Source organism: Macrotis lagotis, chromosome 8 (assembly GCF_037893015.1).
Source record: "Macrotis lagotis isolate mMagLag1 chromosome 8, bilby.v1.9.chrom.fasta, whole genome shotgun sequence".
In the NCBI taxonomy this organism is placed as follows: Eukaryota; Metazoa; Chordata; class Mammalia; order Peramelemorphia; family Peramelidae; genus Macrotis; species Macrotis lagotis.
In genome coordinates this window covers 118,859,201-118,874,167 of record NC_133665.1, presented here as the reverse complement: position 1 = coordinate 118,874,167, position 14,967 = coordinate 118,859,201, and the positions used below count along the sequence as shown (strand labels likewise).

General features: G+C 33.1%; 1 protein-coding gene across 2 annotated transcripts in view; it reads left to right on the top strand.

Annotated features, from left to right (window-relative positions):
* Positions 1 to 14,353, top strand: part of ZPBP (zona pellucida binding protein) — a 199,505-nt gene extending 185,152 nt beyond the window's left edge. Inside the window, exon 9 of one of the 2 annotated variants that reach the window (XR_012470594.1) lies at positions 13,308 to 13,390. Coding sequence is in view for 1 of the 2 variants with exons in the window: in XM_074196055.1 (XP_074052156.1) it covers positions 13,308 to 13,399 (92 nt within the window). In the remaining variant the exon portion in view is untranslated. Of the gene's footprint in view, positions 1 to 13,307 lie in introns of both variants that reach the window. The other variant, XM_074196055.1, reaches the window with a different exon arrangement.
* Positions 14,354 to 14,967: the final 614 nt, after the last annotated feature.

Here is a 14,967-nt window from a genome sequence, read left to right as displayed (position 1 = left end):
TTAAGGAAGAAAAATAAGGTATAAGAGATTGCAAAATTACATAATAAGATAATTTTTTTTCCAAAATTGAAGGTAATAGTCTTCGGTCTTTGTTCAAACTCCACAAGTCTTTCTCTGGAAACAGATGGTATTCTCCATTGCAGATAGCCCCAAATTGTCCCGATTGCTGTAGTGATGGAATGAGCAAGTCCATCAAGGTTGATTATCACCCCCATGTTGCTATTAAGGGTGTACAATGTTTTTCTAGTTCTGCTCATCTCACTCAGCATCAGTTCATGCAAATCCTTCCAGGCTTCCCTGAATTCCCATTCCTCATGGTTTCTAATAGAACAATAATATTCCATGGCATACATATACCAAAGTTTGTTAAGCCATTCCCCAATTGAAGGACATTTACTTAATTTCCAATTCCTTGCCACCACAAACAGGACTGCTATGAATATTTTTGTACAAGTGATGTTTTTTACCCTTTTTCATCATTTCTTCAGGGTATAGAACCAGTATTGGTATTACTGAATCACAGGGTATTCACATTTTTGTTGCCCTTTGGACAAAATTCTGGATTGCTCTCCAGAAAGTTTGGATGAGGTCACAGCTCCACTAACAATGTATTAGTGTCCCAGATTTCTCACATGCCTTCCAACAATGATCACTGTCCTTTCTGATCACATTGTCCAGTCTGAGATGTGTGAGGTGGTATCTCAGAGATGCCTTAATTTGCATTTCTCTAATAAGTAATGATTTAGAGCAATTTTTCAAATGACTATGGATAGTTTTGATTTCCTCATCTATAAATTGCCTTTGCATAGCCTTTAACCATTTGTCAATTGGGGAATGACTTTTTTTATTTGATTCAGTTCTCCGTATATTTTAGAAATGAGTCTTTGTCAGAAATACTAGTTGTAAAAATTGTTTCCCAATTTACTACATTTTTTTATCTTGGTTACAGTGGTTTTTATCTATGCAAAAACCTTTTAATTTAATATAATCAAAATTATCTAGTTTGTTTTTAATGACATTCTCCATCACTTCCTTGGTCATAAACTGCTCCCCTTTCCATAGATCTGACAGGTAAACTACTCCTTGATCTTCAAGTTTGCTTACAATAATGTTTTTTATCTCTAAATTCTGTATCTATTTTGATCTTATCTTGGTGTAAGGTGTGAGGTGTTATTCTAATCTAAGTTTCTTTCATGCTAACTTCTAATTTTCCCAACAGTTTTTATCAAAGAGAGAGTTTTTATACCAATAGCTGGACTCTTTGAGTTTATCAAACAGATTACTATAATCATTTCATTCTATTTCACCTAATCTATACCACTACTACTCTATTTCTTAGCCAATACCAGACAGTTTTGATGACTGATGCTTTATAATATAATTTTAGATCAGATAAGGCTAACCCACCTTCTTTTGTAATTGAATTCTTAGAAATTCTTGACTTTTTATATCTCTATATAAATTTACTTACAACTTTTTCTAACTCATTAAAGTAATTTTTTGGAACTTTGGTAGGGCAGTAAACAGGTAATTAGTTTTGGTAGAATTGTCATTTTTATTATGTTAGCTTGGCCTATCTATGAGCAGTTGATGTTTGCCTAGTTATTTAAGTTTGATTTAATCTATGTGAGAAGTGTTTTGTAATTATTTTCAAAAAGTTTTTGAGTCTTCCTTGACAGATAGACTCCCAGGGATTTTTTATTGTCTGGGGTTACTTTGAATGGGATTTCTCTTTCTAGGTCTTTCTGCTGTATCTTGCTAGTCATCTGTAGAAATATTGTGCATTTATGGGGGTTTATTTTATATCCTGTTACTTTGCTAAAGTTGATAATTATTTCTAGTAGGTTTTTGCATGATTTTTTGGGATTCTCTAGGTATATCATCATGTCATCTGCAAAGAGTGAGAGTTTTTTCTCTTCCTTCCCTATTCTAATTCTTTCAATTTCTTTTTATTCTCTTACTTCTGAGGCTAAGATTTCTAATACGATATTGAATCATAGTGGTGATAATAGACATCCTTGTTTCACCCCTGGTCTTATTGGGAATGCCTCAGGCCAATCCCCAATGCATATAATGTTTTTTGATGGTTTCAGATAGATAATGCTTATTATTCTAAGCAACAAACCATTTATTCTTATGCTCTCTAATGTTTTTTAGTAGGAATGGATGCTGTATATTGTCAAAAGCTTTTTCTGCATCTATTTATATAATCATATGATTTCTGATGGGTTTGCTAGTGCTATAATTAAGTATACTAACAGTTTTCCTAATATTGAACCAACCCTGCTTCCCTGGAATAAATCCTACTTGGTCATAATGCATTATCCTAGTGATAACTTGTTGTAATAGATTTGCAAAGATTTTATTTAAGATTTTGGCATCTGTATCCATTAGGGAGATAAGTCTATAATTTTCTTTTTCTGTTTTAACTCTTCCTGGTTTAGGTATCAGCAGCATATTGGTATCGTAGAAAGAATTAGGCAGATTTCTGTCTTTATCTATATTTCCAAGGACTTTATATAGAATTGGAACCAATTGTTCCTTAAAAGTTTAATAGAATTCACTTGTGAATCCATCTGGCCCTGGGGATTTTTTCTTAGGGAGTTCAATAATGGCTTGTTGAATTTCTTTTTCTGAGATAGGGTGATTTAGGTTTTTAATTTTCTCTTCACGTAACCTGGGCAACTTATATTTTTAATAAATATTTGACCATTTCACTTAGATTGTCAAATTTATTGGCATGGAGTTGGGCAAAATAATTCTGAATTATTACTTTAATTTCCTCCTCATTGGTGGTAGGTTCACGCTTTTCATTTGTGATACTAGCAATTTGGTTTTCTTCTTTCTTTTTCTAATCAAATCAACCAGAAGTTTATCAATTTTATTGTTTTTTTTCATAAAATCAACTCTTGATTTTATTTATTAGTTCAATAGTTTTCTTGCTTTTGATTTTATTAATTTCTCTTTTAATTTTTAAATTTCTAATCTGGTATTTAATTGGTGGATTTTAGTTTGTTATTTCTCTAAATATTTTTAGTTGCATATTTAGTTCATTGATTTCATCTTTCTCTAATTTATTTATGTAAGCATTTAAAGATATAATATATCCTCTGACAGCTGCCTTGAGTGAATCCCATAGGTTTTGGTATGTTGTTTCATTATTGTCATTATGTAGGATGAAATAATTAATTCTTTCTATAATTTGTTGCTTTATCCAATCATTTTTTAAAATAAGGTTATTTAGTTTCCAATTAGTTTTGGGTCTATATCTCCCTAGTGCAGTATTTCATATGATTTTTATTGCAGTATTATCTGAGAAATATATATTCACTATTTCTGCCTTTATACAATTGGTCATTAGGTTTTTATGCCCTAGTATATGGTCAATTTTTGTGTACTGCAGAAAAAGTATATTCCTTTCTATCGCCATTCAGTTTCCTCCATAGGTCTATCATACCTAGGTTTTCTAACAATATATTAACCTCCTTAACTTCCTTCTTGTTTATTTTATGGTTAGATTTGTCTAATTCTGAGAGTGGGAGGTTGAGGTCTCCCACTAGTAGAGTTTTGCTGTCTATATCTTCTTGTAGCTCTTTCAGCTTCTCCTCTGTGAATTTGGATACTATGCCATTGGGTACATACATATTCAGTATTCAAATTACTTTATTTCCTATGGTACCTTTTGGGAGGATATAATTTCCTTCCTTATCTCTTTTAACACTATCTAATTTTGCAGCTGCTTTGTCTGAGATAAGGATTGCTACCCCTGCTTTTTTTAACTTTGAAGCAAAATATATTAAGGAATTATTATAAAAATAAAGTGGAAAAAATGTATACTTCAATCTGGGATGACACCATCAGCTCTATCTTTGGGATGGATAGTATCTTTATCATAAGTCTTTCAGAGTTCTCTTGGGTCACAGCATTGCTGAGAAAAGGCAAATCATTCACAGTTATTCATGCTACAATATTGCTATTACTTTTGTATACTGTACATTTCCCATTGCATCAGTTTGTGTAAGATTTTTACTGAGGGCATCCTGTTCATTATTTCCCATACCAGAACATCATTTCATCTCAATCACATACCACAGATTATTCAGTCATTCCCCAATCAATGGACATCCCCTCAATCTTCAGTTCACTACCACCAGAATAGAGCTGCTATAAATATCCCTATACATATAGGTTCTTTTCTTGCTGGATTTCATCTTTTTTTTTGGAATATAAACCTAGATGTGGCACCACTGGGCCAAAGGGTAGTCATGGTTTCATAGCCCTTTGGGCATAATTCTAAATTGCTCTACAGAATTATTGAGTCATTTCACAACTCCTCTAATAGTGCATCAGTCTCAATTTCCCTACATCCATTCCAATATTTGTCATTTAGATATAAGGTAGAACCTCAGAATTGTTCCAACCCATATTTCTCTTATCAGTAGTGATAGAAATATCAATAGTGAGTTAGGACATTTTAAAAAATGTGTTAATTAGATAACACTTTTTTCTATAAATTTGACTCAGTTCTCTATGTTTGAGAAATTAGGTTTTTATTAGAGAAACTTGTTTCAATATTTTTTCTACAGTTCCTATTGCTAACTGTGTTTCCCTCCATCCTATTTCCCCATCCCCTTTTATTCTATTCTCTGTTTTAACTCTGATTTTCCTCAAAAGTATTTTGCATCTGACTACCCCTCTCTAAATCTTTTCTCCCTTCTATTACCTACACCCCCATACCCTCAACCCCTCTATCCCAAGTCTACTTTCTCCTATCCCTTTCCTTTCCTACTTTCCTCTATGGAAAAATAGATTTCTATACCAAATTGAGTATATATGTTATTCCCCCCTCTGATGAGAAATAAGGCTCCCTCATTCCCCCACCTTCTGTCTCTTCCATTCCACTAGGTCTCTCCTGGTCCTTTTCTATATATGTTCCTTCTAACTCCCTTAATAAATGAGGAAGTGCTTTTGAGTTATCAGTACCATCTTCCCATTCAGGGATATAAACAGTTCAACATCATTAAGTCCCTGGTGATTTGCCTTTCCTATTTACTTTTTTTTTTATTCTTCACTTAAGTCGTGTATTTGATGTTTGAACTTTCTGTTCAACTCTGGTCGTTTAATCATGAAAGTTTGAAAGTTCACTATTTGATTGTTCATCTTTTTCCCCTGAAAGAGTATATTCAGTTTTGCTGAGTAGTTGATTTTGGTTGTAATCCAAGCTCTTTTACTTCCTGTAATATTATATTCCAAGCTTTATTATCCCTTAATGCTAATTCTTGTGTTATCCTGATGGTGGATCCACTGTATTTGAATTTTCTTTCTGGCTGCTTGCAATATTATCTTCTTGATGGAGAATTCTGCAATTTGATAATATTCCTGGCAATTTTCATTCTGGAATCTCTTTTGGGAGATTACTGATGAGCTCTTTTAATTTCTATTTTATCCTCTTTCTTCTAGGATATCAGGGCAGTTTTCTTGGATAATTTCTTGAAAAATGATATTTTAGGCTTTATTTTTGATCATAGCTCTTAGATAGTCCAAACTTTTTAAAATTATTCCTCCTGGATTTTTTGGGGGGTGGTCAGTTGTTTTTCAGTGAGGTATTTCACATTTTCTTCTAATCTTTCATTCTTTTTCTTTTTCTTTTATTCTTTATTTTTCACAGTCATCAGCTTTCTGTAGCTCCATTCTATATTTGAAGGAATTTTTTCCTTTAGGGAACTTCCTAATCTGCTTTTATATCTGACCAATTCTACTTTTTAAGGCATTCTTCTCCTCACTGACCTTTTGGACTACTTTTTTCCTTTTGACTTAAACTGGTTTTTAACGTGTAATTTTTTTTTAATTTTTGGTATTTCCTTCACCAAGCTACTGGACTTGGTTTTCATGATTTTCCTGCATTACTTTCATTTCTTTTCCCAATTTTTCCTCTTTCTCTCTTACCTGATTTTCAAAATCTTTTTTGAGCTCTCCCATCACCTGAGACCAATTTATATTTATTTTTATTAAAGATATTATTTGAGTTTTACAATTTCCCCCCAATCTTGATTCCCTCCCCCCACCCCCCATAGAAAGCACTGTCAGTCTTTACTTTGTTTCCATGTTGTACCTTGATCCAAATTGGGGGTGATGAGAGAGAAATCATATCCTTAAAGAAGAGAAGTCTAAGAGGTATCAAGATCAGACAGTAAGGTATCTTTTTTCCTAAATTAAAGGGAATTGTCCTTGCACTTTGTTCAAACTCCACAGCTCCTTATCTGGATACAGATGGCACTCTCCTTTGCAGACAGCCCAAAATTGTTCCCGATTGTTGCACTGATGGAATGAGCGAGTCCTTCAAGGTTGAACATCACTCCCATGTTGCTGTTAGGGTATACAGTGTTTTTCTGGTTCTGCTCATCTCACTCAGCATCAGTTCATGCAAATCCCTCCAGGCTTCCCTGAAATCCCATCCCTCCTGGTTTCTAATAGAACAATAGTGTTCCATGACATACATATACCACAGTTTGCTAAGCCATTCCCCAATTGAAGGACATTTCCTTGATTTCCAATTCTCTGCCACCACAAACAGGGCTGCTATAAATATTTTTGTACAAGTAATGTTTTTACCCTTTTTTCATTGTCTCTTCAGGGTATAGACTCAGTAGTGGTATTGCTTGGTCCAAGGGTATGCATATTATTTTTCCCTTTAGGCATAGTTCCAAATAGTTCTCCAGAAGGGTTGGATGAGTTCACAGCTCTACCAACAGTGTAATAGTGTCCCATATTTCCCACAACCCTTCCAACAATGATCATTATCCTTCTTGGTCATATTGGCTAATCTGAGAGGTATGAGGTGGTACCTCAGAGAAGCTTTAATTTGCATTTCTCTAATAATTAATGATTTAGAGCATTTTTTCATATGGCTATGGATTACTTTGATCTCCTCATCTGTAAATTGCCTTTGCATATCCTTTGACCATTTGTCAATTGGGGAATGGCTTTTTGTTTTAAAAATATGACTCAGTTCTCTGTATATTTTAGAAATGAGTCCTTTGTCAGAATCATTAGTTATAAAGATTGTTTCACAATTTACTACATTTCTTTTGATCTTGGTTACAGTGGTTTATTCTGTGCAAAAGCTTTTTAATTTAATGTAATTGAAATCATCTAATTGGCTTTTGGTGATGTTCTCCAACTCTTCCTTAGTCATAAACTGCTCCACTTTCCATAGATTTGACAGGTAGACTAGTCCTTGATCTTCTAATTTGCTTATAGTACTGTTTTTTATTTCTATGTCCTGTAACCATTTGGATCTTATCTTGGTAAAGGGTATGAGGTGTTGGTCTAATCTAAGTTTCTTCCATACTAACTTCCAATTATCTCAGCAATTTTTATCAAAGAGGGAGTTTTTATCCCAATGTCTGGACTCTTTGGGTTTATCAAACAGCAGATTAGTATAATCATCTCCTGCTTTTACACCTAGTCTATTTCACTGGTCCACCAGTCTATTTCTTAGCCAATACCAAACAGTTTTGATGACTGATGCTTTATAATATAATTTTAGATCAGGTAGGGCTAAGACACCTTCTTTTGCACTTTTTTTCATTAAGGTCCTGGCAATTCTTGACTTTTTATTTCTCCCTATGAATTTACTTACAATTTTTTCTAACTCGTTAAAGTAATTTTTTGGAATTTTGATTGGGAGGGCAGTAAACAGATAGCTTAGTTTTGGTAGAATTGTCATTTTTATTATATCCATGAGCAGTTGATATGTGCCCAGTTATTTAAATCTGATTTAATTTGTGTGAGAAGTGTTTTATAATTGTTTTCAAAAAGATTCTGAGTCTGTCTTGGAAAATAGACTCCCATATATTTTATATTGTCTGAGGTTACTTTGAATGGGATTTCTTTTTCTAGCTCTTCCTGCTGTTTCCTGCTAGACATATATAGAAAATTTGAGGATTTATGTGGGTTTATTTTATAACCTGCAACTTTGCTAAAATTGCTAATTGTTTCCAGTAGTTTTTTGGATGATTTCTTGGGATTCTCTAGGTAGACCATCATGTCATCTGCAAAGAGTGAGAGTTTTGTCTCTTCTTTGCCAATTCTAATTCCTTCAATTTTTTTTCTTCTCTAATTGCTGATGCTAATATGTCCAATACAATATCCAATAGCAGTGGTGATAATAGTCACCCTTGTTTCACCCCTGATCTTATTGGGAATGCCTCTATCCTCTCCCAATTGAATATAATGTTGTTGATGGTTTCAAATAGATACTGCCAGTTATTTTAAGTAACAGTCCATTTATTCCTACACTCTCTAGTGTTTTTAATAGGAATGGATACTGTATTTTGTCAAAAGCTTTTTCAACCTCTCTTGATATGATCATATGATTTCTGATAGGTTTGTTGTTGATATAATTGAGTATACTAACAGTTTTCCTAATATTGAACCAACCCTGAATTCCTGGAATAAATCCCACTTGATCATAATGTATTATCCTAGTGATGACTTGTTGTAATTGTTTTGCTAAGATTTTATTTAGGATTTTTGCATCTATATTCATCAGGGAAATAGGTCTATAAGTTTTTTCTCTGTTTTAACTCTTCCTGGTTTAGGTAACAGTACCATATTGGTTTCATAGAAAGAGTTGGGCAGAGTTCTATCTTTCCCTATTTTTCCAAAGAGTTTATATAGGATTGGAACCAATTATTCCTTAAATGTTTGGTAGAATTCACTTGTGAATCCATCAGGCCCTGGAGATTTTATTTTACGGAGTTCAATAATGGCTTGTTGCATTTCTTTTTCTGAGATACGGTTGTTTCAGTATTTAATCTCTTCTTCATTTAACCTGGGCAAATTATATTTTTGTAAATATTCATCCATTTCACTTAAATTATCAAATTTATTGGCATAGAGTTGGGCAAAATAATTTCGAATTATTACTTTAATTTCCTCCTCATTGGTGGTGAGTTCACCTTTTTCATTTATGATACTAACAATTTGGTTTTTCTTCTTTCTTTTTTAAATCAAATTGACCAGAGGTTTATCAATTTTGTTGGTTTTTTTCATAATACCAACTTTTGGTTTTATTTATTCAATAGTTTTTTTGCTTTCAATTTTATTAATTTCTCCTTTAATTTTTAGAATTTATAATTTGGTATTTAATTGGGGATTTTTGATTTGTTCTTTCCTCTAAATTTTTTAGTTGCATGTATAGTTCATTGATTTTCTCTTTGTCCAATTTATTCATGTAAGCATTTAGAGCTATAATATATTCCCTGAGAGTTGCTTTGAATTAATCCCATAGGTTTTGGTATGTTGTTTCATTATTATAATTATCTAGGATAAAATGGTTAATTCTTTCTATAATTTGTTTTTTGGTCCACTCATTTTTTAAAATCAGGTTACTCAGTTTCCAATTTGTTCTGTGTCTATATCTCCTTGGCCCAGTATTGCATATGGCTTTTTTGCATTGTGATCTGAGAAAGATGTATTCACTATTTCTGCCTTTCTGCAGTTGATCATTAGGTTTTTATGTCCTAGTAAATGGTCAATTTTTGTATAAGTTCCATGTACTGCAGAGAAAAAGGTATATTCCTTTCTATCCCCATTCAGTTTCCTCCATAAGTCTACCATATCTAATTTTTCTAACAATCTATTTACTTCCTTAACTTCTTTCTTGTTTATTTTATGATTTGATTTCTCTAGATCTGAGAGTGGGAGGTTGAGGTCTCCCACTAGTAGAGTTTTGCTGTCTATGTCTTCAATGCCTGAACTCGTTTATTAAATCTGGGGGCAATATTTCTTTTTCATGTTAATCCCTTCACTGATGATTTTTCTGCTTGTGTTCAAGGGCTTTGTGTTTTCTTCTTTCCTAGAGCTTTGGTAATTTCCTGTTTTTCTCATTAATTTTACCCTACTATTCACTGTTTGCCTCCCTCCTGATGATGCTGTCCTTGGGCTTTGGATCTTAAATTATGTCAGCCTTTCTCCACTCTGGTCAGTTCATGCTTTAGCACCCTGGGCCTCTGTATGAAGTGACTAGAAGGCTGATAGAATTTGCTCCCCTTGCTCTTTCCTAAGAACTCTGGCCTGGCACCATCAATCCAGTGATTTCTGTAGTTTTGATCTCAGGCTCCAAGAGGAAGGAAGGTGGGGTGTTAAACTCTGTTTTAAGCCCAGATATGGGTCTTGTTTCTTTCTCTCCCCTGTTCTTGACTGTCCTGCAGAAATCTTTTTGCTGTACAGACTAGACTTCATTTTAGCCCTATATTTATTAGTATACATATTCTCTTATTCAAGGTTAAATTTCAACCTTCCCTGTTCAAAGGGAGGGAAGTGTATGCACTTTGCCCAGTGGATTTTACAGGACAAATCTAGTATATTCATTGAGTTTCCCTAGTTTAAACTGCTACTCACCACTCTCCCCTTAAAAAAAAACATAACATAGTCTTTACCTTCACACTGATTCCTTACTATTTTCATCTTATTCTTCAGTTTACGAAAAAAATTATTTTTTACTTGGCTATGGGAAGGTCAGGGCCTCTAATCAGGAGGTTTGAGAGGTAGCATCATATATTGAAAGGAATACTAGAAGAAAAGCTAAAAAATAAACCTAGGCAAGCCTGTTAAGTGCCCAGGGAACCTTAAACATGTCTGGGCCTCTTGATCTGTTCTCCCTACTTCACAGAGGGGTGGTGAGGATACCAACATGACTATTTGTGGGAAAGTTATTTTTTCAAAATGCCATTGATATTGCAGAGGTGTTTATCACAAGTAACACAGAAGTCAACATCAGAGTCAACTCTGAGAGTGTTTATTGAGAGGAAGACTAAATTGAAGGAGCTCAACATGGGGAGCCTCTGATTTATCCTTTATACCTCTACCTTTTGGGTTTGTGACAATTCTCTAGCACTCTGCATAGCTAAAGTGGCCTAGTATCTGTGAAATGAGGTAAATGTCCTGCTTTCATCCAGCAGAATGAATTTCATATCAGATCAGTGCTGAGCAGCATTAAATGAGGCACATTAGAACATGAGGTAAGGCCTTGATTGGGAAATCAAGGAAGCCAATTCATAGCTGGTTTCTGCAACTTATCTTCGAGGTTGGGCAGGGCCCCCTTATTCTCTGGACCTCAGGTTTCAATGCCCTCTTCTGTAAAATGGGATTGGATTAGATGACTTCTGTGGTCTAGCTTTAGGTTTATGGTTTCTGTAAGTTGTTTTCTGCCTGTTTTTTTTCTTCTAGAAATTGCTGTCTCACAGATTGAGGTCTTTGAATTGTCTAACCCAGTGGTCTGTGCTCATTTCTAATTCTCCTTAAATTAACTCTGCAATGTTTGACATTATTAATCTTTGCCTGAAACTCTTTCCTCTCTTGCCTATTGTGACACTACAATGTCTTATTCAGAATATTATTCAGAAATCCTTTCTTTCAGCTACTTTGTCTGCTATCTGGCTCTTGAACACATTTTGCTTATAACCATCTACCCAAATTTGCACATGCTCTTTGCCCTGTAAGATGCTTTCTCAAAAGAAAAAAAAAACCTTCATTTATCTAAATATTAGCTATTTCACTTTAATGAAGTCTTCTTTTACTATTTCAACCTAAATAACTTTCTTTTTCTGCATCTTAGGAAACATATTATCTATTTATACCAATTGACCCTTGAATACTGCTTCAAATTTTAAAGGATCATTTTTATGTGCTTATGTCTTTTCACCTCAGTTAGAATCAAAGTTCATTAATATAGAAGTCCCCCAAGTCTATACTTCTTGATATCTCCTATAGTTCTTTGCATGTAGAGAGTCCATTAATAGACTGTTTTTTGATTATAATTAAGAATATTGTCATCTATCAATACCATATATAGAGAACTCATAAATTTATAGCAATAAATCAAATTTTTGCCACTTTCAACTTTGTCTCTTACTGTAACCAGATTTCTTACATTCCCTCTTTGCACATGTGTACTCAAACACATACATGCATCAATACAACTTTTGCAGGATTTATTCTTCTAAACATTGTGACTCTTAGAGCTATTTTAGTCAAAGGTAGCTTTCACTGGTCTTCAACTGTAGAACATCAGTCACCTACATTCAAGATACTACTCTGTTCTAGATACTGGATAGAAATGAAAGTGAATCACTTATTTCTTGTACTCAAGGAGTTGTGTTTGTTGGTATGTGCATATGTGCATACAAAATATAAAATGCAGGAAAATAAATATAAAATCTATACAAAGTAATGAAAAATATTTTCAACAGAAGTAGGTAGAAGGAAGAGGGTGAGAGGTGGTGAATCAGAAAGGGGGCCTACTAAGCACATTTAACCAAAGATACTTGGTGTTATGACAACAGGTTATAAGCATCTACAAAGAGGCTTAGCACATAAGATTTTGGATCTGCCAAGGGAAAGACTTGCTTTGGTCTAAGTAAGTAGCTGCTAATATTGATCTTGAATTAGTTTTTGAATGCTTAGCTGGGCAAAACAGTCCCTTAAGCCTATCAATTCATAGTCTACCTCACCTCCTCTCCCATATCCTTAGTCAGGGAACTATTTCTTATATATAGATTTTCTCATTAAAGTTATTATTTCCACTTCAACTGTCTATGTTGCTATTTTACTCTTTCTAGTAAAAATTGAGAAATTATATGAAGCCTTCGAATTAAGTTCTAAAATATTTAAGTATGATCTTGAAAAGTATAAAACAAATCAAAGTAATTACTTGGTTTCTGGATTTACCTTTGCTCATCATATGCTATTTTGTTTTTTATAATATTTTTCTTTTAATCAGTATACTAGGAGGAATATATATATATATATATATATATATATATATATATATATATATATATATATATTTGGACCTAGAGAAATACTAAATATATTGTATTTCCCTTTAATGATTTTTTTCTTTTGTCTTTCAAGGTAACATTTAAGTTTTACTTAGAACTTGATTCTAATGTAGTATTCTTATTGGTATCAGCAGGAGTTTCCCTAGTTTAAACTGCACATAATTTCTCATTCTCCTGTGAACTTCAATATCACTTGCTTTGGTAAGCTATGGTTTATATGTATTTGTCCCATAAGGTAATATTTTAGCAGTGCTGAGAACGCCTGACTTCATTTATAGTGAAGAGATTTCCAACCTATGAAATGAAATGTTGAGAGTTCATGTAAATATGAAACTAATATGAACTCTTTTATTTGTCCCTGGATTCCAATGTTGAAGAATGTACCACCTTATTAAGTCACTTATAGCATTGATGGCCTTTTAGGGACACTTTATTTATTAGCTTTTTCTTTATTTACAGTGATCTGCAGCCCTGGAACTTATAACCCCAGCAGCAGAACTCACTGTCTTCCCTGCAACGGCAGCATGGAATATGGAGCGAGGAAATGCTAAAGTACCATTATCTTTTACTTCTTGGCAATTTAATAAATTTAAGAACTTAAACTATTTTCATTATTTTGCATAAGTAAAATGCATTTATTAAAAAAAAAAGAATGATGAGTCATCTTTTAAACCAAGTATTGCAATGTGGAAATGCCTTACCAAGACTGAAAAGACCAGACCCTAAAGTTCCTAATTTATTAATATAATTTATTTATTTAGGCATACAGTGTAAAATGTTATCTATACTGTTTCTTGCAACATGGTGCTTCAGAAATATGCTTGAATATACTATATTTCTATAGATCTCCTGTACATGGAAATAGGCCAAATATCTTGGTACAAAGATATTGAGGAATTAATAATGAATCTGAATTCAGATGATCTGCATTCTTAACACTACTACTAGTGCTAATCCTAGCACTACCACTTACTAGCTCTGTGAACTTTTAGCAAATTACTGCATCCTTCTGTACTTTGTTCCCTTTATCTATGAAATGAAGGGGTTAAATCTGATGAATTCATTCCTTTAGTTCCAGACCTTTGACAAAATGAGAACCCTTTTTGTAGTTACTCTACCAGGTAGTCCTAGGTTATTTCATTTTCCATGTAGATCCTCTTTGCAGATTTCTTCATTGCTTCAGAGGGACCCCAGGGAGTTATTTATACTAATCTGACCCTACATCAGAGGGAAGTGTATGCACTTTGCCCAGTGGATTTTACAGGACAAATCTAGTATATTCATTGAAGACCTTAATGTGCTAAATGTAGTGCAGCAGTCATTTTAATGTGTAGCATCCTTAAAATGGCCTTGTTAATAAAGTGGAATAATATATTTCCATTTTGCTAATTGTAATGAACCTAAGACTTTTAATTTCATTTCTACTTCTAACAGTTGTCTTTTGTGGAGAAAAAAAAATCACTTAACTTGTTGTGTCTCATTGCCTATGCTGTTAAAATTGACTATTAATAATGACCTATTATATAGGGTTGGTATATGTAATTATTTATGTATGCCAGAATGTTAAATTTTCTATATAAATTATGAAAAAATAAATTTATAGCTTAAAAAACCATTAGTTCCAAATTTTTTGTGTCTAGCAAAATATGTATTGATTCATATCTGCATTTACCAATTCTTTTTGTAATTCTATCAGTTAATCCCTCTCTCCATCTCCAGCTTCCTTTGCTCATTTAACTAAACATAAAACTCATACTTAACAAAGACAAAGTGAGTCTGAACCAATAACAAAATTAGTTTAAAAATAAAAATTCAATTAAATTAATCTACCAAACATTAATTTTAAATGAATTGCTGTTATTTGATAGAATTGACTAGACTGATATGTTTTGTAAAAATTGTTTTGGGATTCTTTGACTAACAAATCAAAAAGGAATAGATATGTAATAGATGTTGTATTAAATTTTAAGTCCACCCTAATTTTTCTCAGAGTTCTTTAGCTTTTAATAGAAAATCATTAATTATATTCATAGATATTATGTTTTTTGCAGTGTTTGCTATTCCTATATAAGCAGTTATGTAATAAATGGTACTAAATTTAGTTTCAAGAGGAGTACTT